Raw genomic sequence first — 22,947 nt, 5'->3', positions numbered from 1 at the left:
CAGGTGTCCCCATGGCCTAAAGCAGAAGCTGTGGGTTTGAAGGTTTTAGAATGAGTGTGAGGCAGAAGCCCCACCTGTTTCTTAAACACGTTGAGATTTCTGCTTCTTTGGGCCCTTTTGACAGAGCTGCCCCCTCTGTCTGGAAGCCTCTTCCTCCTGATCTTGACCCATTCAGGTTTCAACTCCAGTGCCTGTCTTTGGAAAGGCCATCCCTCATCCCTCCCAAAGCCCTCCGTGGGCTCTCATGGTTTTTCGTTCGGTTGCTGCAGCTCCATGACAACGTCTTGCCCTCCGTAGCTCTCCGATGAATTCCTGTACCTGGAACATTGCCGGGCATACAGCAGGTGATGAGGAAGTATTTGCCGAACAAGGACAGTTACAGTGGTTCTCACGGCCTACGGCAGGCCCTTGTTAGAGCCCTGTGGTGCAGATGGCCAGCCCAGAGTTGACCAGACCACATCAGAGCCTCATCCTCGCCCCAGCAAGCCAGGGTCTTAGAGTCCAGCTGGCAGAAGACACCTGAGCTCAAAACCCCTCCAAGATTCCCCGGATTACACAGCTTGGAGACCTTTCTGGAGGTGAGCTGAGCTAGGCCTTCCTGGAAATACTGACTTTGGACTGGGGAAGAGCAGGTGGAAAAAGATTCCAGACTTGAGGAGCATTGTGACTCACAGAATCTTGGAACCTTAGGGAGGAATGTGGACGGGATGAGTAAGGACGGCTCTGAGAAGGATAAGGAGACCTCTCACCTTGGGGCTGGGCCTGAACCGGGGAGGGGATGAAGAAAATCAGCAAGTTGATGCCAGTTCCCCTCAGGGCCTCAAGGGACCTCTGCCTGAGGAATCATCATTTGGCTTTGTAAGCACCGGGGTAATCCTGGAAGCTCCAGGGTAAGCAAATGGAATGAGGCGGTAATTACTTTGGCAACAGTGTGGACTGGCTGAAGCTAGGAGTCTGGTAGGCGCGGACACCCCTGGAGACTTTGGGCCAAGGGTCCACGGGAATGCCTGTGAAGACAGGAGGCCACTGTGGAAGTGTAGGGAGGCCGAAGGCCTCGGGAATCACCGGGTGGGCTGCTGGACTAAAACACGGAGCCATGAGATGTGAGGCCGCGAGACTGCGGGCACTGTGGGCCTTCATTTGCAGTTGATGCTCCGTTTGGGTTGCTGCTGGTTGACTGTGAGACCTGACTCCTTTCCCCGACAATGCAGACTTCAGCCAAACCTTTCCCTGATCTGGGCCTCTACATCTCAAAAGCCCACTCCTGTGACTGGGCGATGGACGGGATTATTTTCTTCATACCTGTCACCACTCTACCTTCTAACACTGGGTTCTGGGCAACATTGTGGATGGTGGCAAAACTGGGTAGAGATGTAAGAATGTCATAACTGGAGCCGGGTAAACCAGGGTGCTGGAGGAGAGAGCCTCCCCAAGCCAGGGTCCTGGGGAAGACGTAAGTGATTTGAGTCCATCCAGGGCAGTGCTTTGTTAGCAGGCACCCCTAGGAAAAGCCTGGGGCCAGGGCCAATCCCCCAGCCACGGCCTCCTGGGCAAGAAATAACTGCTTCTCATCTCTGTACTTCTTGAGTAGGAGGCAAACAGTCACAGCCGTGGGACATCTGTGGGGTCTCACTGCGGATGTGGGGGGCTCCCAGCTCCTTTTTCCACGCTGCGTTTATTCTCCCACCCCGCGTTTATTCTCCCACCCCTTCTCGGATGCCCCATGATGTGAAGGAGAGCCCTTCGCCCCACACTTCTGGGACACCCTCCTGACCCTCCCCTCTCCTCCCCACAACCATCCTCGCCTCCCCCGCCGTCTGGGCCACGACAGCCACCTCAGAGCTACAGCGCACAAGGAGCGTTTCGGTCCTCGTTATCTCCCAGGGAGGGAAATAGACACTGAAATACCTGCAAACCAAAGCCTGTCTTTGCTATAGTGATATATTTCTCCTTTCCATGAAGAAAGAACAGAAAAAAGAAAAAGAATTTATTTAGGAGAGGAAGGAAAGGCAGTGATGATGATGGTGGAAAGGAAACGGTCTAGTTCACCCAAGAAGGGAATCTGAAAGTGGTGGGGGCTGGGCAGTGGGGTAGGAAAGAAGTTCTTAGAGGCAACGCGGAGTCGCCCTTCCCAGAGCTCCCCGGGAGCAGAGGCCCTCCGTAAAAAAGACTTAAAAATTGGAACACTGGATGCCATGGCTCCTTTGGATTTTGATTCCAGTTGATCCCTGGAGTAGGGTCCTAACCGGGGTCTCCCGAGGTCGTTTCGCCGTCCAGGATGGAGCATGTCTGGCCCCTGGAAGGGCGCGCGGGCTGCTTGGGGACGGCGGCGCCTTTTCTCGCGCTTCGCGGTTTCCTCTCTCCTACTGCAGGCAGCGCGCGTTTGCAGTGTTTTGGGACCGAACTGATGCTTCTGGGAAACGAAACTAAACCTCTCTGAAGTTTCCAGCTCGAGCTTTTTTTGTTTCCCGCTATCCGGCGTGGCCCAGTCCGGGCGCGGAGCGAGGGCGGGGCCGTGGCCACCGCGGCGGAAACGACCCGGGCCGGGGGCGGGCGGCGCGGACAAGGGGGCTCTGTGCGGCACCCGCCCAGCCTGCGCCCTGGGGACTGCGGCCGGGCGGCGGGGCTGGACGGGAGTGGACGGGGCTGGGCGCGGGCCGGGCGCGCTGGGCCGGCGGGGCGGCGCGCTGACCGCGGTCTCCATGCGTCCCGCAGGCGGGGAGCCCGCACCGCCGCGCCCGGGCCGCGAGTGATGATAACCTAAGAGGCCGGCGCGGGCGGGCGTGAGCGGCGGAGGAGCCGGGCACGGCGACACGCGGCCATGGAGCGGGAGCCGGCGGGGACCGAGGAGCCCGGGCCTCCGGGACGACGGCGGCGCCGGGAGGGCAGGACGCGCACGGTGCGCTCCAACCTGCTGCCGCCCCCGGGCGCCGAGGACCCTGCGGCTGGCGCGGCCAAGGGCGAGCGGCGACGGCGGCGCGGGTGCGCCCAGCACCTGGCCGACAACCGGCTCAAGACCACCAAGTACACGCTGCTGTCCTTCCTGCCCAAGAACCTGTTCGAGCAGTTCCACCGCCCGGCCAACGTGTACTTTGTTTTCATCGCGCTGCTCAACTTCGTGCCGGCGGTGAACGCCTTCCAGCCCGGCCTGGCGTTGGCGCCGGTGCTCTTCATCCTGGCCATCACGGCCTTCAGGGACCTGTGGGAGGACTACAGCCGCCACCGCTCCGACCACAAGATCAACCACCTGGGCTGCCTGGTCTTCAGCAGGTGAGTCGGGCGGGCTTGCGAGGGAGCGCGCGGTGGCGCAGGGCAGGGTGCCCCGGGAACTTGGTGTTGGGCGCGGTGATTGGCAGAGGCTGGGTGCTTGGAAGGCAGCTCCACTCAGGGTGGAGGGCCCGGCTGCGCGGGACCCGGTGCGGACCGAAGCCGCAGGGCCGCCAAGGCCTCTCTGTGCCCCGGCCGCGGCTAAAGGGGCGCCCTGGATGCGGGGACGCGTGGGGATCCCCTGTCACTCCGTGTCGGGGCCAGAATGATCCCAGGGCTAGAAACCGACGGCCGCTGGGCATCTTCATCCACAGCCCCACCAATCTGAAGTGAAAGGCAGGAAAAGCCAGCCTGGCCCCCTGGCCTGAAGTCCCTGCCTCAGTCTTTGGCCAGGCACGGTGGTCTCTGAACAGCTGGCACTGGACAGTAAAGCTCAGTCTGGTAACAGCTCGACTCAGGACAGCAGCAAAGTGAAACTGCCGCCAAGTCCTGATATGCCTGGCACGGCCCAGGTAGCAGGGCAGGGGAAATAGCAGCAGTCTCCATCCTCCGCTGTGAGCCATGAGCCGCAAGCCAGGCACCGCCCGGTAGCTGCCTGCCTAATTTTCTTCATCTTAACTGGCTTCCTGGGGGAAAGAGGCTGTGGGGCGTTTGTGAGCCCTGTCACGGGCAGTACCAGGGGTGACCCTGTGATGGACCACTCCTGCTCTTTTTCCCTCCTTGAGTTTTAGAGTCTCGGGCCGGCCTGGCCAAAGGCATGCGGCCTCTTTATCTTTTATGCTCTCCACCCCAAGAGAGCCCCTTGGTAGATCCATCTTGGAGCTGTGTCCAGCAGCCTGGACCACCTCAAGGCCCTGTCCCTGAGAAAGGTGGGTCGTCTTAGCTTTCCTCCAAAGCTCAGCCCATCGTTACTTCTGCCTCACCTTGCTTGACCCCGGTACAGGGACTGAGATGGGCTTCTGAATAGAACATTAGCGGTATGTGGCTTCCATTATGCATGGGGAGACCCTAGGAAGCCCTATGCCCTCTTAGTGGCAGATTATTCCCCTAAAAGAGGAGGGTCTGAGTGGCTCCTGCCTCTTAGAGGTAGGCATTCATGAATGCCTTAGACACAGGCACTCATAGCTTGGACGAAGCCATGGATGTGTGCCTCTGTAGTTGAGTACCTTTCACCCTCCCAGCAACACTGCAGTGGTTATGCTCCATATTTTTGTAAACAGAGTAAACGGGTTCAGAGAGGTTAAGTAAACCTGCCCAGTGTCACACAGCAGCAAGGTCGTGGTACTGGGATTTGACCCAGGTCTTCCTAACTGCACAGCTTTTTGAATATTTCTGTGCTCGTGCTTTTGAAACTTTTCTAAGAGTCACTGGAGGCACTTGTTAAAATAACAGTTTTCCAAAGTGTCTCACTCAGCAGGCCTGGGATTGAGCCCAGGAATGTATTAGATTAGCGTGCAGATGACTCTTATATGATGGCCCACACTTTCAGAAACCCCGCTCTGCCTGCTCCCAAGCCTTGCCCTTTGGCCAGTCAGCAAGCGTGACTGTCATTAGACCGGGCTGTGGGATTTCCTGGCCCCTGTTCACCAGAAGCCTGAGCAGGGACAAGAGCGGCACCCCTTAGACAAATGCCCTCCGTGTCCCCCGAGTGAGGCCTCCACCACATAGCCCTGGTGGGGCTCAACAGTTTTAAGCCTTTGCACAGATACCACTTCCTGTTATTACTGAGCCCGTAACTCCTGTAGCCTCCTTTTTAGAAATACTTATGCCTCAGGAGAAATATAGTTTATTTTCGGTTGGCAAAGTGCTTTGAATCCATTATGTCATTTGATCCTTATGGTAACTATCACACCCATCTTGCAGATGAGTAAACTGAGGTTGGGATCTAAAAGCTATTCTCTTGTCTCTATGACCTTGTAAGCCTTCATGGGACTTTGAAACTTCAGCTTCCATTTGGACTACACCCATCTACGTTCCCCTCCCCTTCCACTCTGCCCTTGACTCCAGGCATCTTAACTCTCCCTCAGACTCTGTCTTCTTCCCTACTGAAGGAACTGTCAGCATTTTTCATTCACTTCCCAGCTGCCTTGAGAACAGTGGGCCCAATGCCCTACTTGTGTTTATTGTTCCCTGGGAAGGCAGGTCAAATTCTTCCAGTCCCAGAAAGGCTGGAGGAGGTGGTGCCAGGCCCTGGGAATAGAAGGAGGAGGAGGCTGGTTTCACCCAGAATTTACCGTAGGGACAGATGGCACCGTAGGGCGTGTCTACCAGGTGAAGTCCTGGGTGGGCCTCCCAGCCCCGGGATGCAGGCGCCATGTCAGGTGAGGCCTCCCAGCGCAGGACAAGAGTCTGGGATGGTGGTGTGAGGACCAGGCAAATGTTGCCAAGCAAGGTGGGGTGGAGGGTGAGTGCTGCAGTGAGAGATTGGGGGCGGGGGGTGGACAGGGTCATGGCACAGAGATTGAGAACAGGTTCTAGGGTACACTGGGGTGAAGCATCGACATGAAGCCCTGGCTCTCGGGACCTGGCACCCAGACAGCACAGATCAGCCAAGGAAACGACTTCTGTGTCAGGCCAAGGTCTGTGCAGTGCCTTTGGTTGACTGCAGAGAAGATCAGAAGCATGACTGTGAACTGTCTAGGTCTGTTTTGTGTGGCGCTTCCTCCAAGTGTTGCTGCTCTAGCTGCTGTGCATAGGAGTGTCGGTCCAAGCGTGCAACGCATTGTTCACGCAGAGTACGAGCAGACTTTAGCTGGAAGTCTTACCTGCTGCTGCTGTCCCAGAAGTGACTTCTTGGACATTCCCTTGTATGTGGATGTGCAGCCCGTAGTGCGTCATCTTTTATGTTATTATTTATGTGCTGTTTTTCAGTGACACCATCCTTGGGCCTCTTTCTGTGAGAATCCCCTTGGAGCCTGTTAGAAATGTAGCTTCCTAGGCCAGGGTGTTTGAGAAGCAGTCCTCTGTTTCCTCCTTCTGAACCCACTTTCTCCTAATGGATCTCACAAGCTATTTAGGAAAACTCTCTTGAGCCACACTCAGCAGGTTGGGGGAGCACTGGGTGATTCTGGGGGGGTTAGGTCCTGCCTGTGGTGCCTGCTGGGGGGAAGGGCCAACCCACCCAGCTTCACTAAGCTGTGGTCCAGTGGGATGGGGAGGGTGTGGGAAGCCCCTCTGATCATATGGACCTCGGTGCTGGCTAAGGCCTTTCAGAGAAGTCATCTTCCCACAGCCCCGGGTGGGAAGAAAGGCGCTGCCTGCGCTTGAGACCCTGCCACTCAGTGAGCCCTGGTGAGAGTCTAGGGGGATGTGGCCTCCGGCTTTCATTTGAGGCTTGGACTTCCCTTTAGCTGACATCGGTCTCCAACACTGAATGTCCAGCTGGAACAGGGTGGGCATCCCTGGGGGCCGAGGGCTGAGGGGGCAGCAGAGCAACCTCAGGTCTCCTGCTGGGCAGGGCTGGAGGAGGAGAGGGGAAGAGAAGGAAAAGGGACTCAGCCCAGGCTGAGAGAGTGGCGGGCGGTTCTGCAGGCAGGAAGCAGAGATCTCCTATCAGAGGAAGACGTTGTGCTTTGCAGAAAGCTTTCTCATCCATCTCTTCCACAGCAGGGGTGAGGGGGGAAACCTTAAATCAGCAGACCTGAAGCCCTGCTCCCAGAAATGGAGTGTGCCTTGCAAGGGTGCTGCTGGGGAGGGACCTGGGCCAGTGATCTCATCTGTCCCCCAAAGCCTGCCTAGGCTATTGTTATCTTTTTTTTATTTTTTTTTATTTTCTCCCTTTTGCTTCTATGTACTTTGTGATGACTCAAATATAATCTTATTGACACCTTTCAGTGTCTGTCTCCAGGATGATGTACCCAGCAGTATTTCTGCAGGAAATAACCGGAGGCGACTTTTCCCTGAATCTTCTGGGCTCTGGTCTCTGTGCTTGGGTCTGAGGGCGGCATCTCAGTGTCTTTCCCTCATCTTTTGGGAAACAGGTAGTCAGGAGGTGCTCTCTGCTTATTTTGGAATTGCCCTACTTTTGGTCTCTTCCCCTCACTTTGATTTTCACTCCATTTTCCCAGCCCACCAGGGTTATTTATCCAACCCGTGTCCCCTGCCCTTCATGCTTTGTTGTTTTGGAAGAGCTGAGCAGATGAGAAGGTGAGATTCTCACTCAGCAAAGTCCTCCTTTTGTTTTCTTTTCTGCCAGGCCTTTTGTTTCTCTTGTCTCCCCTCTCCCACTCCTCCTCCGTGCCTCTTTCCCTTCCCTTCCAGGTGAGCCTCATCTCTTCCTCTGTGGCACCCTTTACTCTTTCTGGGCATATTCCCTCCATCCCTCCCTCTTAATGCAACAAGAGGCCAGCAGTCAACACATCTTTCCCCTGGGAAGCACAGCATCTCTGTCATTTGGGTAAAAGGTTTGCAAAAGCAGAGACACCAGGACAAGACCCAGGAGTTAAGAATGCGCAGGGACCACGCCAGTTCTTCTTAAGCAGAGTTGACATCCCTGTAGGTAGGTTAGGGCACTGACGCTTGCAGAATATTATTTCCACATTGCCATTCACATGTTTGTTGGAAATAATTTTTCGGTACCTGTTACATGTCATGTATTACTGGGCTCATGAGGTCAAGTTGCAGTGGAAAAAGAACGTTTCTTTTCCTAAAACCTTGGTTGTCATCCAAAGGCAGCCTTGTTCATGAGGCAGTTCTTTTTTTACTTGTTAATATGAGCCAAATGTTCTATATGCACAATTCCATTTTATCCTCCCAACGATCATGTCATTTCCACATCCCCGTTCCACAGATGAGGAAACTGAGGCTTCAAGACTCAATAGCTTGTCTAAGGTCACACTCTTAGGAGATGGCAGTACCGTGATTTGAGCCCAGATCTACCCTGCTCTGACCCCATGTTCACAGTTATTATCTTACTTGCTATTCCCACCCCAAGAACAACAGGCCTCATTAAAATAATTATTCTAGAAAATTTCACATACACAGAAATGTGCACATGTAACAAACTGCCATGTACCATTGTCCAGTTTCAACAGTCAGCAACTCATGGCTAACATTATTTTATCTGTATTCCTACCTACTCCCTTCTCCTCTGTCATTCTGATGCAAATTCCAGACATCATGACGTTTCACCTGTAAATGTGTCAGTATTTGTCTTTAGAAAAGCATGACTCCTCTTAAAACTAAACTATAAATACCATTATCATACCTAAAAAAATTATTACTTTTTAAGACAGAGTCTTGTTCTGTTGCCTAGGCTGGAGTACAGCGGCGTGATCACGGTTCACTGCAGCTTCCATCTCTTGGACTCAAGTGATCCTCCTGCCTCAGCCTCCTGAATAGCTGGGACCACAGGTGCACGCCACCACACCTGGCTAATTTTTCTTAAAAATTTCATAGAGATAAGGTTTCACTATGTTGCCCAGGCTGGTCTCCAACTCCTGGGCTCCAGCTGTCTTCCTTCCTTGACCTCCTAAAGTGCTGGGATGACAAGCCTGAGCCAGTGTGCCCGGCTTAATTTCCTAATATTGTTAAATACCCAGTCTGTGTTCAGATTTCCACTTGTCTCATAAATGGGATGTGTACATTTCAATGTGTACATTTGAATTAGCTATAAACAAGGCCTACTCAGCAGGTGGCTGATAAATCTTTTAAGTCTCTTTTAATCTATAGATTTTCCCCCAGAAAACTCTATTCTCATTCTTTTTTTCTCTTGCAATTTATTTTGAAGAAATTGGGTTATTTGTCCTGTGGGGTTTTCCAGGGCCTGGATACTGCTGATTACTTCTGTGTGGTTTCAGGTAACATGTCTTTTTCTATTGTAATTCCTGTGAATTGGTAGGAGGGTCTGCACACTTCCTCAGCGTTTCATCAGGCTCAGATTTGAATTTTTGTTGTTGTTGTTGTTTTGGTCTCCACATTCCTAGGTAGTGTTCTGCACCTCCATTAGGAGACTCATGTGCTCACTTGTCTTTCTGTGATGTTGACAGCCATTGATGATCATTGTCTATATCCATTGATTTGTTAGAGGTTGCAAAATGGTGGTGTCCTAATTTATTATAGGACATACTTTTATAAAGAGACACTTCCCCTCATCTACTACCTGGTTTCCCAGTGGTCCAGCCTATACAGTAAAAGAGAAATAAGTGCTTGATATTGGATCACTAACATCTTCTGTGTTGGTCAATAACGCTAACTGTATTAGTCCATTCTCAGGCTGCTATGAAGAAATACCCGAGACTGGGTAATTTATAAAGAAAACAGGTTTAATTGACTTACAGTTCTGCATGGCTGGGGAGGCCTCAGGAAACTTACAATCATGACAGAAGGCACCTCTTTACAGGGTGGCAGGAGAGAGAATGAGTGCAAGCAGGGGAAATGCCAGACGCTTGTAAAACCATCAGATCTCGTGAGACTCACTCACTATCACGAGAACAGCATGGAGGAAACCACTCCCATGATTCAGTTACCTCAACCTGGTCCTGCCCTTGACACGTGGGGATTATTACAATTCAAGGTGAGATTTGGCTGGGGACAGAGAGCCAACTCATATAAGTAACCAGTTAGCTTTCTAAAATTCTTAAGCTTTTTACTTTGAAATCATTTTAGACTTAACAGAGAAGTTGCAAAAATAGTACAGATGCATACCCCTTACCCACCTTCTTTTAATTTTAACATTTAACTGCACTGTAATTTTCAAAAACCAAGAAAATAACATTAGTACAAAGCTATTCACTAAGTCATATTCTTTATTTAGATCTAAACAGTTTTCCATTAATACATTAATAAGTTTTGGTCAGTATGTTTACGTGTTGGTCTTGTGTCCTGCCACCTGGCTAACTCACGTATTATATCTAATAATTGTTTTGTGGCTTCCTTAGTCTTTTCCATATAGAACCATTCATCAGTAAGCAGAGATAGTTTTACTTATTCCCTTTCAACCTGATACCTTACATTTCTTTTTCTTGCCTGATTGCCCTGGCTAGAAGCTCCAGTATAATGTTGAATAGAAATGGCAAAAATGGATATCCTTCTCTTGCTCCTGATCTTAGGGGGAACGCATTCTCTTTTGCCACTAAGTATGATGCTAGCTGTTTGTGTGTGTGTGTGTGTGTGTGTGTGTGTGTGTGTGTGTTTTAACCAATACTGAGATTTCAAGCTGTGGGGTTTTGTAGATGCTCTTTATCAGGTTGAGGAATTTCCCTTTTGTTCCTACTTTGTTGAGTGTTTTTGCATCAAGAAAGAATTTTGGATTTTGTCAAAGGCTTTTCCTACGTCTGTTGAAATGATCATGTGGCTTTTATGTGTAGTTCAATTAGTATGACATATACTCATTAATTGATTTTCAAATGTTAAACCAATCTTGCATTCCTGGGATAAAACTTACTTGGTCATGGTATACAATCTGTTGTTTTATTTTGCTGGATTCCGTTGACTAGAATGTGTTGGAGAATTTTGCATTTGAATTCATATGTGATATTTGGGATTGGGGGCCATATGTGTGTCTTTGTCTGGTTTTGATATCAGAAAAGTACTCTACTGGTCTCATAGAATGAGTTGGGGAGTGTTTCCATGTTTCCACTATTTTCCTTTTTACTTTTCTTTTTCTTTCTTTTTTTTTTTTTTTTGTGAGACAGAGTTTGACTCTTGTTGCCCAGGCTGGAGTGCAATGGGGCGATCTCAGCTCACTGCAACCTCCGCCTCCCAGGTTCAAGCGATTCTCCTGCCTCAGCCTCTGAATAGCTGGGATTACAGGCACACATCACAATGCCTGGCTAATTTTTGTATTTTTCTAGTAGAGACCGGGTTTCACCATGTTGAGGAGGCTGGCCTCGAACTCCTGACTTCAGGTGATCCATCCTCCTCGGCCTCCCAAAGTTTTGGGATTACAAGCGTAAGCCACTGCACCCGGCCTGTTTTCTTTTTTGGAAGATTTTGTGAAGATTCAGTATTAATTCTTCATTAAATCCTTGGAAGAATTCAACATGGAAGATAACGTCAGTCTGAGCCTGGGCTTTTCCTTGTGTGGAGTTTTAAAGATGACCATTGCAACCCATTTACTTGTTATGAGTCTGTTCAGATTTACTATTTCTTCTCAAGTCAGTTGTGATAGTTGTATCTTTCTAGGAAGTTGTCCATTTCTTTGAGTCACGTAATTTGTTGTCGTAGAGTTGCTGATGGTATGCGCTTGTAATCCTTTCTATTTCCATGAAGTCTGTAGTAATTATTGTGGTGTAGTCTAAGAGGGATTTTCTTTCCCCCCATTCCTTCTCTATTGATTAACTAGAATTCTTAGAACAGCTGTTTTTCTTTCTCATTGATTTGTATGCTCCATGATTGATGTCACTGTAGTCTACTGGAAATTTGTTTTATTCTGGGGATGATCAGTGGATATTAACGTAATTGATCCTTTTGCTCACACTGTTCCAGGCTGTGGCCTTTGGGAGCTCTTTCAGGCTGGCTGTCCTGTCCTTCACAGGCCCCAGGCTTTCTTCTTTCTGGACTCTCCCTTACTCTCTGACTACATGGGATGTTCTAGGCTCATCTATTTTGGCTGCCTCAGCTCTAGAATCAACCACTTCTCCTGTGGGCTATATAACTTTTCTAAAAAATATATTATTATGAGTTTGTGGATTTAAATATAATTTATTGGTTTTAGTTCATTGCAGTTATTACTGTAATTGATTTCTTTGGTCAGTAGGAACCAATCAAGTTGTCTCCTGAGTCTTTTTTTTTTTTTTTTTTTCCTGAGACAGGGTCTCACTCTGTTGCCCAGGCCAGAGTGCACTGGTGCAATCATAGCTCACTGGAACCACAAGTGGTCTTGTTTTTGGTTGTTTTGTTTTGTTTTAGCTGATTCTTTTGGATTCCACCGGGTCTTGCTACTTTTAATGCAGTTCTTCTGTACCTTTCAGTGGCCTTTGAAGCCCCACCTGCCTGTTCTCCGACGCTATACCATGGCCTGCATGGTGCTCATTTAATGGTCATTCATTGTGGTGATTGTCAATTCTCAGGTTCCATCCTTCCTGCAAGTAAGGGGTCAGGGGTCTCATCTAGGGGGAGTACTTCCTTCCCGACGTCTTGGTAGACATTTAACAATCACAGTGACTGGCAGTGTCCCTGGCACTGGTACTCACAACCGGGGTTGCTGGTTGATATATGATGCCTGCATCTGCCCAGGAGGGACCTGCCCCATTGACTACCCTTTCCCAAAGGCCAGTCAGGCCTTCACTGAGAAGCATGTTTGGAAGGACCTTTTAAAGACAGGGCTTCCCCACGTTTTGGGAAGGTTGAGAAGGGGCTGGGTGACTGTTAGACTCCTGCTGGTCACAACATGGTGCTTCAGCTTCTTGTTGAACTCCTGCAGCAGGGGAGCCCACTGTGCACATTTGTACAAGACTCACCTTGCCATATTTAGCACACTGACAGAACTTACAGGAAGCATGAAGAGCTATTTTGATTTCTGCTTTTTTAGAAGACTCTTAGCCTGACTTTCTATGTTTACTTATTTTGCATTTTCCCGGATTGCAGTTTGTGTGAATTACCGTGCACATACCTTGTGGTTATTTTTCCACTGGGGATACTGTATTTTGGAATATTTTGCCTACCAAACTATTTTTATTAGGCAATTAAGAATTTTTGTCCTCATTTTAAGTTAGAGACAATTAAAACGCCCTTGTAGGGGCTAAAGGAAAACTTCTCCTTTGCCTTCTGAAAGTTTGCTGGAAATCAACTGACAAAGGGCAGATTAATAGGAGAAAAGGCATACACATTTATTAACATGCATAGCACAGAAGAATTGTAGGAGAATGATTGCCCAATCTCAGTGGAATACGGAGAGTTATATACCCTCCTTCTTAGGGGAAAGGGAGATGGGAAGTGGGGATGATTGTAGGGGATAGTAAATGAGTTTTAGGGGAATTCACCGTGCTTGAAGAACACAACATAGTCTGGGCCACAATCTTTCAGGCCTGCAGAGCAGACAGTAGTTTGTGACAAAAGCCTGTGCAGCTGTGTTGACAGACTTCAGTTTTTCTTCCCACAATACAAATTCAGTTAATAAAAACTTGTTTTCCTCTTTGGAGTGTCTGGATTTTAGGGAGAGAAGGGAACTTCGGAGGAGTTCATCTTGGGCTTTGGGTGAGACAGAGGATTGAGAGGTGAGGTTGGGGGGTGGTTAGAGAGCCGCTGAGGGTTCTTTAGTTCAATGCATCAAAGTGCCATATTTTGCGGTATTGGTTCCTGAGCCCCAACACCCTCAATGAGGTCAGACCCTTGCCAGCAGTTAGATGCTAGGCAGAATGCATTTCTCTTCATCCCAGTGTTCTCATTTAAACTGGAGGGAAGATGGCATTCAATAGGAGGGAGTATAACATTACTTTGGAGGGAGGATGGCATTTAACAGGAGGGAGGATGGCATTCAATAGGAGGGAGGATGGCATTTAACAGGAGGGAGGATAGAGGGAGGATGACATTAAATTGGAGGGAGGATGGCATCAAATTGGAGAGAGGATAACATTAAATTGGAAGGAGGGTGGCATTCAATAGGAGGGAGGAAGGCATTAAATTGGAGGGAGGGGAAGAGAGAAGATAGCAGCTTCTGGTGTGCCGTGCTGTGAGGAATACGTGAAATAATGCAGAGAGGGTGGGCTACAGTGCCAGGCAGGCAGGTAAGAATTTGAAAAGTTTAGTTGCAACTCATTAGTATTACTGTTACTACTGCTGTCATTATTGCTATTAAGATCTTTTGATCAAAATAAACTTCCTCAGTTTTTTAAAATTTCTAAAACAGTTTTATTTTTGGAGATGAGGTCTTGCAATGTCTCCCAGGCTGGTCTCGAACTCCTGGCCTCAAGCAATCATCCTATCTCAGCCTCCCAAAATACTGGGACCGCACCTGGCCTGTCCACATTGCTAAGACACTGAGTTGTACCTCCAAGCCCAAAGAATTTTAGGTGTCATTTAGCTGTATACTTGTGCCATGAGGAAATGGACAGCTTTTGGAAAGAATTTTGAAATACTGGGAATAGATCCGACCCCCATTGAGAATTTTAAGGACCACCAAGGATCCAGAGATACCCTCTGTTGGCCCAAATGTCTTCTGAAAAATGTACCTCACTAGAAAAGCATTCTGAGGAAATAGTAACATTAAAGCCTTCTTTGTTTAAATGGCAATGTGGCATATATTGTAAATGAAATTGGATTTGATAATAACCTTTTAGGGGGAAGGTTTGTTTTGAAAACATAAAATGAGTTAAATTCATTGGCTCATTTAATGATGTCTTTGATTGATTTTTGCTTATCAACAGTTATAACAATTAAAAAAAAAAAACCTAAAGTAAGGCTTGGTTTTCAAAAGGAAACTCAACCTAGGCCAGGAATGGAGAGCCTTGGAACAGAGGCCTCCATGCAATCTTCTCAGAAAGGTGCTTAGTGGGTGCTTAGGAGGCCCGTGAGCTCTTACATAGCAGGGAACTTTAGATCCGCTCAGGGACCTGCCTTATTTCTGTTTCAGCATCAGATTTGCCTCTTGTATAGTAATCTAGGACTTTTCTAGAGAGGTCTTGGGGTGCCAACGGACCTCAGCGTGGGCCAGGCCAGACTTGACAAGGCTCCCGCCCCAAGTTCGGAGGAGCCCCCGAGATCCCCACTCACCCCTCCCCAGCCTCTGTTTGCTTTGCTTCCCCCCAAGAAGTGATGTTTGGCATGGAAACTACCGCTTCTAAAAGAATCCAGTACACGAGGGGTTAACGAAACGGCAGGAAACCCAAGCTGTCACCGCACATTTGAACTGAGTCATTTGTAGAGTTTAAAACATTTCACTACTTTTATGTCCTGCCTTTTGTTTTTGTATACTTCTAATAACAGTTTAGAAAGTCAGGGGCAGGAAAGGTAAATGTAGGTTCCAAGTTCCATCCTTTGTTCAGATGTGACCTTGGGGCCCTTAGGTGCTCTGTGCAGGAGGGGAGGTGAGCGCGGCAGGTCCTGGGGGGCGGTGGGCGTGGTCTCGCCCTGCCCGGGCCGCGGAGTGAGTCACCGGGCTGGGGAGGGAGGGAGGAAGGAGCAGCGCTGGGTCAGCTGCCGCCGGGCGCCTTACAGTTCCAGTTCTCCAAAACTGGCCGCATAGGGTGGCGTCTGGGGACTCGCCTCGCCTGTGGGCTGGCCCCCAGGGTGTGGCCACATCCCTTTTTCTGGGCCTTTCCCTTCAGGGCTCGGTTGAGGCGGTACCAGACACAGCCGGGGCTTCTGTTGCTTTTTGCCAAGTTGGAAATCAGTTTTGTTTCCGTTACAAAACGCATCCACGCCTTCTGTCTCGGTCATCTCCAGTGCTGCACCTTGGCCCAGGAGCATGGTTGACTCAGAAAACCGAGAACATTGTGAGAGGAAAGATGAGGCAGGGAGAGAGTGAGCTGGGGAGGCCCCTCTTCCTGCTGGGTGCCCCCCACTGACTCTCTCTCTAAACAAGCCAACCATTTTTGAACATAAGTCAAAGCGATGTTTTCCAGAATGTCTCATATACATAATGGGCTACAATTGTTCACCTCCACTGAGCAGTTTCAACATATATGTATCATGTAATTATTTTCTCAAAAAGGGTAATCTTATCGACCTGCGTGATTTAATTATATTTAGTTATGTATGTCTTGTCCCTCATAATTAATTGGTAGAAACCTAGGTAATGACATTTCATAGTGTCATCGTTATCATTGTCATTATTTTATTTATTCATGTTGCCAGGACACACTTTAGTCAAATCAGATGTGTGTGTCTTTTTAAATTCTCATTGTGACTTGCATTGTAATATTTTCCATGTACACATTTTTTTTTTTTTTTTTGGAAAAAAAATCATTGCTTTTAAGTTTGATTCATTCCATAGAAATCTGGCTGCTGCCTGTGGTCTTTCACATCCGTGGGGAGCATGTTTGGGGGCCAGGAGGCCATGCTGACAGAGACCCTCAGGTTCTCTCTGGCATGGAAGTGAGAGCCAAAGTTGAGCTCAGTCCTGCAGCTGCGCCGTGCTCCTCCTTGATCATGGTTAAATTCCTCCGTTTCTGGTCTTCTTCTCTTTTTCTCCTTTCAGTTTCCTATCCTGTGTTAATTCCTCTGTAAAGCGTCTGGCCAGACTTAATGGGAATTCCTTCATAATGCGCCCTTGGGACTTGGAGAAGGCGTAGAAGGAGGGAGGGTGGTGTCTGTAATTCTTGGCTCTGTTCCCAACTACTGCACGCAGTGACATCTTAACTCAGTTCCTGCTTATTCAGTCCTGTACTAAGGATGTCTTTTTATTTTCTCTTGTCTGGTGCTTTGACATCTGGAGCCTTGCTGCCTCTGGAGGGACAGGCCCTCCCAGGGCTAGATAATTCCTAGAGATAGCAAACAGCATTGCTGCAGCATGCCTTCCATGTGCAAGCCACCCAATCCAACGTCCACACCCTCGGCCCCCTCCGTGTTCCATCCACTATGCATCTGCTCTCGTCACCCCAGGTCCAACCACCAGGCAGCTAGGGACAGCCCTTTGTCCCAGGGTCCACCGAGGTTATTCAAACTAATGGATTCTAAACCTGCTTACCCCGCTTCTCCTGTTCTTTCCCATGGAAGGCACAGAAAAGACTCTCCCTCCTCTCACCAAGGTCTCTGCCTCCTAGGACGCTGGTCTGCCCTATGTTCCCCCTCCCACAGCGGTAGGTGTGGCGAGCTCCTTCTCTGGAGGACTCTGAGTAACAAATCCTCTTTTCAATGGCAGTCCTCTCCTGACCTGTCAGCCCCATAGTGCTTGAATAATAATAGAACTTAAATTGTAAACATCCCTGGAGCTACTGCCCTCTGTTAGGTCCCATGAAAAAGGGGAATGAAAGTTGGCTGCAGTTAAGGTCGCTAATCAGCTGATGGTGCTACCTTAACTGCAGCCAATTCTAATTCCCCTTTCTCATAGAAAAAGACGGGGAGATTATTCTGGAGTGAATTGTGGGCCCAGTGTAATCACAAGTCTGTAAAAGTGGAAGAGCGGGCAGAGAGATCCGAGATATGAATACTACTTAATTTGCCATTGTTGGCTTTGAAAGTGGAGGACCTAGAGTCAGGGAGTGTGGGTGGCCTCTAGGAGCTGGAAAAGGCAAGGAAACATTCTCTCCCACAGCCCTGCTGAAACTGTCGTTTTGACCCAGTAAGACCCATGTCAGATTGACCTCCAGAAATGTGAAATGACAAATTTGTTTAGGCGGTGCAGTGGCACAAGCCTATAGTCCCAGCTCCTCAGGAGGCTGAGGCAGGAGGATCACTTGAGACCAGGAGACTGAGGCTGCACTGAGCTGTGATTATGCTACTGCACTCCAGCCTGGGCAAGACCCCATCTCTATAAAACGAAATAAATAAAATAAAACTCCCCAAATTTGCGTTACTTCAAGCCACCAAGTTGTCATAATTTGTTGCAGCAGCGGGAAGCTAATACATGTGTTCATTGCAGAGTTTAACAAACAGATACCATGTTTTTTTTTGTTTGTTTTGCATCCTCATTTTACAGATGATTAAAAAAAAAAAACACGTTTTAGAGGCCAGTTCTTGCTATGTTGCCAGGCTGGTCTTGAACTTCTGGCTCTCACACAGTCCTGCCTCAGCCTCCCAAGTAGCTGGAAATACAGGCTCTATCTGCCATGCTTGGCAGAAACCACCTTCTTAACTACAGCTTTTTGTGTGTTAATATTGATTAAGATCATTTCCGTTAAAAAATGGCTGTAGGCCAGGTGTGGTGGCTCACATCTGTAATCCCAGCACTTTGGGAGGCCAAGGTGGGTGGATGGCTTGAGCTCAGGAGTTGGATACTAGCCTTGACAACATGGCGAAACCTCATCCCTACAAAAAAATACGAAAAATTAGCTGGGCATGGTGGTGCATGCCTGTAGTCCCAGCTGCTTGGGGGGCTGAGATTGCTTGAGCACAGAAGGTCAAGAGTGCTGCGAGATGTGATTATGATTGCACTACTGCACTCCAGCCCAGGTGACACAGTGAGACTCTGTCTCAAAAAAAAAGCTGTAGCTGTTTGAATTAGCTAGGAATATATGGAATAGCTCCAAATTGCTTAGTGGGATCATGAATACCCCATGACCCCCAAAGATCAGGATACGGTGGAAAAAAGGTGCTTTTTAAAATTGTTGTTCAAATACTTAGTGATAAAACTTCACGTATTTCTCTAGCACCATATACTTGCCTGAATTTTTATGAATTTGTATTGTACCGTTCTTAGCTAGCTCTGTGAAGAGCTTATAAATTCTTCATTGTTCCTGCGAGGAAATGGGAGCCCAGAGAGAGAGGTTTCAGTCCAAAAGGGGCAGAGCCTGGGAGCAGAACAGGTGGCCCTGGGGCTCTGGGGTCCCAAGAGATGTTACTTAGGGCCACTGGCTGAGTGCCTGCGTGTGCTGCTCAGTCAGAGCCTCCTGTGTCCCTTTGATCTTTGACGTGTGTGGACAAGATCAAGTTGTTTAAATATTTCTGGCGTTTGAGAAAGGGTCTAATACCAGATAGTTATCCTGATAAAAGCCAATACCCAGAATTTAACAAGGATAGCTGACAAAGATGCTGTATGGATGCTCTTTAGAAAAATGTATATGTTATTGATCCTTTTTAGTGTAGCTGGTTCATTACAGCTGCAGTCTTCAAATGTTTTTGATCTCACACCTCTACCAGTAAAAAGTGGGCATGTGCACCCAATGTGGGTGTGTGTGTATTTATTTATAAATTATAGGCATGTAATGCATAAATATCTTACATCTATTGAAACATACAAAATAAAAATAAAATAAACCACAATTACAAACAAAGGTGGTAGTATTTTTCTGCACTCCTGTGATGGTGTATGTTTTGTGTGTGGGCATCACTTTAGGCACCACTTCCCAGAGCATCTTCCAGGAGCTTTATGTTGTGATGTCATTTTAGATCACTGAAGGAACATTGCACATGTCAGGCACATGTCAGTCACGTGTCAGGCTAGCTGATTCTCATGCTGTCTCTTTTATCCAGGGATATTTAGGAAGTCTTAAAGAATGCCTAACAGCCTGGGGCCACCACCACGGTCTACCTGCATGCCCGGGGTGGCCCTTCTGTGCTGCACGTGTCAGTTCTGAAGGTTGAGGCATGAGGTGTGGGGTGTTCTGACTCCTCCACTTCCTGGAAGTGGACCACGTGCTAACCTGGGGCTTGCCACTGTCACACTGAGCAGCTGAGCTGTGCTCCACTGGTACACACAGCCTTATAACCTTAAGCGTGTTCTTTCTTGTGCTTTACTTTTAAAAAATTGTTTTATTATGGTGAAATATACATAACATAAAATTAGCCACTTAACCCTTTTAAGTGTGCCGTTCAGTGGAATTCAATACCTTCACATTTTTATGACCATCACCACCACCCTCTCCAACACTTTTTATCCTCCCGAATGGGAACTTCATGCCCGTGAAACACTAACTCCCCCTTCCCCCATGCCCCCATGCAGACAACTGTTCTGCATTCAGCCCCTACGAAGTGGACTGCCCTCGGTGTCTCATGTGAGCGGAGTCACACAGTACTCGTCCTTTAGTGACTGACTTATTTCACTCAGCATCGTGTCCTCAAGGCTTATCTATGTTGGAGCATGTGCCAGAGCCTCCTTTTTGAGGCGGACACCATTCCATTGCATGAATCCACCACCACATCTTGTTTATCTATTCATCTGTTAATGGACCCTTGGGCACTTCCACCTTTTGGCTATTGTGAACAGTGCTGCTGTGAACATTGGGGTACCAGTGTCTGTTTGAGTATCTTGCCTTTTTTGTCCATGGAGACATTCTGCATGGATTCTGGGACGGCTTCATTGGGGTGTTGCCTAGGGCAGCATGCACCCTGGGGACCCTCCCACGGTAGCATTTGTGCTGCTCTCAGGACCTCTAGGGAGGCGGCCCCTTAACTCACTATGCCGCTGCTGCCAGTGGAGAGATGTCGGGCCCTGGCCTGGTGTTTACTTCCCTCCCTGCAGCCCTCTGGCCAAGGAGCCCAGGAGAGTTGCTGTCAGCATGGGCGGGGTCGGGCGCCCTGTCTGTGGTCTTGTTGCCTAGATGTCATCCCACACTTTCTCTCAACCTGGACAATCCTTGTAAGGCCCTGCTCTCTGGTAACAGGGACATGACTGTGAGCTCGAGGCAGAGTATGCGAAACAGTTCCAGGGAGGCTCAGTGTGTATGTTGGTGGAGGTGGCCGGGCCTCGTCACAGTTAACTTCAGCCATCACCCAGGTGGCCTCTGACACACACACACACACACACACAAACGGTCCATGCTGATTTCCTGATTTTGAAGGCTTCACTTGGTCTTCTTGGCCTTTTGTTGAATATGTCACTGCCACCTTCTTTAATACATTCAGTCTGTGTCCCTTGTGCGTGCCCAGATTCCTGGCAGTCAGCAGTGAGAAGCTGCCTGCGAGCGCTCCCCGCAGTTCCTGAGAGGCACCAGCCAGAGGGGCTCCGTGAGAGGCGAGGTCTTGCTTGGTGAGTGTCCACCTCATCACACACTTTCTCCTGGTGTTTGGTGGGGATTTGTGGAGAACCATTTTCTCCCGGTATTTGGTAGGAGTTTATGGAAAACCTTTTCATTCATCCCTTTGCTATGGCCCTTGTTCAGGCCTGTGCCCCTTGGATAAAATCGGAGGCACGCAGTGACTGGGGATGGGAGGGACAGGGAGAACAGCCATGCCTGAAACCTGTCATTTAAGACAAGCTGAAGCCACCTCATGTGCCTCCCAGGTTGTGGTGCAGGCTGCCAGCCCCTCCTTGTCTCATTTTGCAGACAGGGGCTAAGCATGTCCCCAGATGGCAAGCCACAGGGTTCACAAGGCCTGGCTGTTTGGCAGCTGGTGCATGGCCAGGTCTGCCCTCCTCACTGCTCGCCCACGGCAGCCTCTTGGGGTGGTCCAGCCGGGAGGGGCAGGAGCCCTCTTCTTCCTTTGCCACTCAGGGTGCGTGGGGTGGGCAGGAGGATCAGGTTGGGGAGCTGCACCCTGAGTAAGTGCTTGTTCTCCCTACATTTTAAAAGCTCACAGGAAAATGGAGAGTTTTTTTTGGAAAGAAAACAATTTCAATTATTTGATTTACTTTTGATTACCTGGGCAATTAATATCCCTTTATTTTAAAATATGACATCATAAAATCAAATAGACTAGGAACACGGTGATAAAATAGAAAAATATCTCTTAAACTTCCTCAGTTTAGGAAGACCCATAAAATCCCCTTTTACTTGCCTCATAATTTAACTTGAGGTTGCAGTTTATGAGTCCTCCCTTTCGTAGAGGCTCCAGCTGGCAAAGACGTGCTGTGGAGAGAAACGCACCACCTGTTCCCTCAGGGTCCCTTCTACTGAATGGCAGATTCTCCCCTCGTCTTTATGAAAATGTTCAAATTGCAATTTTGTGACACATACCCCTTGTAAAAAACAAATACGTGAGCAAAGTGTTTAACAGAGGTATGTTTTAATACCCGTGTGCTTTGTGGCCTTGTATCATTTGTTTCTGAAATTTTGACTCCTTCATGTTCCTGGGGTGACAGTAAAATCAGGTGATATCTCTATTCGATTTGTCTTGAACACAAGTATCCCGGGTGGTGGGCACTGTTTCAGTTTTGGCGGTGGGTGATAGTGTCATTTCAGACAAGCACTCTAAAACAGCTCCGTGAGACCATGGGAAGCAGGAAATCGGCTAAAAGGGAGACTCCAGCCCTTCCAGTGCCTGGTCCGTGTTCTTGAACTTAGTTTCTTGTGTTAACCGGAAAGCGCATCCAAAAATAGCTTCTAGAGTTAGTGGGGTCTGCGACAGGAGCTGTGGGCATGGCATGATTTTCCCAGACAGCTCAGATGGGAGTTTCCCTGTGGCAGCCGTGCGTCTTGTCTTTCTACAGGGGACCAGTTTTCCTTGAATATCCCCAAAGGACCTTTTCTACTCTGGATGCCTGGATAAACTCTGAGTAGATGGAGTCTGGGAGGGATGTTGGAAGAAGCTGTATTCACTCATAGATGTCTAAGAGGGCTCTAAGCCTCTGTGCCTGCTTTTGCAGTGATGCAGGATGCACATGATGAATTCCTGCACAGAAAGGAGTAACTCTTTTCTGCACCAAGTCTGGGCTCTGGTTTCCGAAAATCTATCATCCTGTCTATATAGAGGCACAGTTCAGCCAGATTCTTGGTGAATTTATGATGCTCCCCACTCCCCGTTTAAATCACATCTCTCTCTCTCTCCACTTGCACTGAGGAGTTTCCTTCCATCTCTGAACTTTGACATATGTGGAGCTGTGCTCCTGGGAGCCTCTGCACACACTGATGTGGGTTTGGGTGGTGATAGGTGGAGTGCCGAGGTCACACCCCAGAACGGTGAGGGTGGGGGGTGGATGGTGGGCCTGCTGCTCCCAGGGTTCATGGCAGCCCTCTGGCGCCAGGGAGGAGGCACATGGTGTGACTGCGCTGGGCATGAGTTTAGCTTAATTTCATGCCAACTGTTGGCACCTCCTGGCAGCCACTCAGAACAATAGGTTTTGAAATTCTGGATAATGGAGGGTGATCATTTTGATATTTAAGTAATCCTGCTTGGCCAGGCACCATGGCTTGTGCCTGTAATCCTAGTACTTTGGGAGGCTGAGATAGGAGGATTGCTTGAGGCCAGAAGTTTGAGACCAGC

General features: G+C 48.8%; 1 protein-coding gene across 3 annotated transcripts in view; it reads left to right on the top strand.

The window, feature by feature from the left end:
- Nucleotides 1-736: 736 nt before the first annotated feature.
- The window catches only part of ATP10A (ATPase phospholipid transporting 10A (putative)), a 187,617-nt gene continuing 165,406 nt past the window's right edge, over nucleotides 737-22,947 (top strand). For all 3 annotated transcript variants that reach the window (XM_058427558.1, XM_032174798.2, XM_032174797.2), the window contains exons 1-2: nucleotides 737-890; nucleotides 2,716-3,270. In XM_058427558.1, coding sequence (XP_058283541.1) covers nucleotides 2,822-3,270 — 449 coding nt within the window. In that variant the 5' untranslated portion in view covers nucleotides 737-890; nucleotides 2,716-2,821. The remainder of the gene's footprint in view (nucleotides 891-2,715; nucleotides 3,271-22,947) is intronic.

The sequence above is a fragment of the Hylobates moloch genome, unplaced genomic scaffold (assembly GCF_009828535.3).
Source record: "Hylobates moloch isolate HMO894 unplaced genomic scaffold, HMol_V3 SCAFFOLD_14, whole genome shotgun sequence".
NCBI lineage: Eukaryota > Metazoa > Chordata > Mammalia > Primates > Hylobatidae > Hylobates > Hylobates moloch.
Note: the sequence above shows the minus strand (reverse complement) of the source record. Positions and strands in the feature narration are given on the sequence as shown.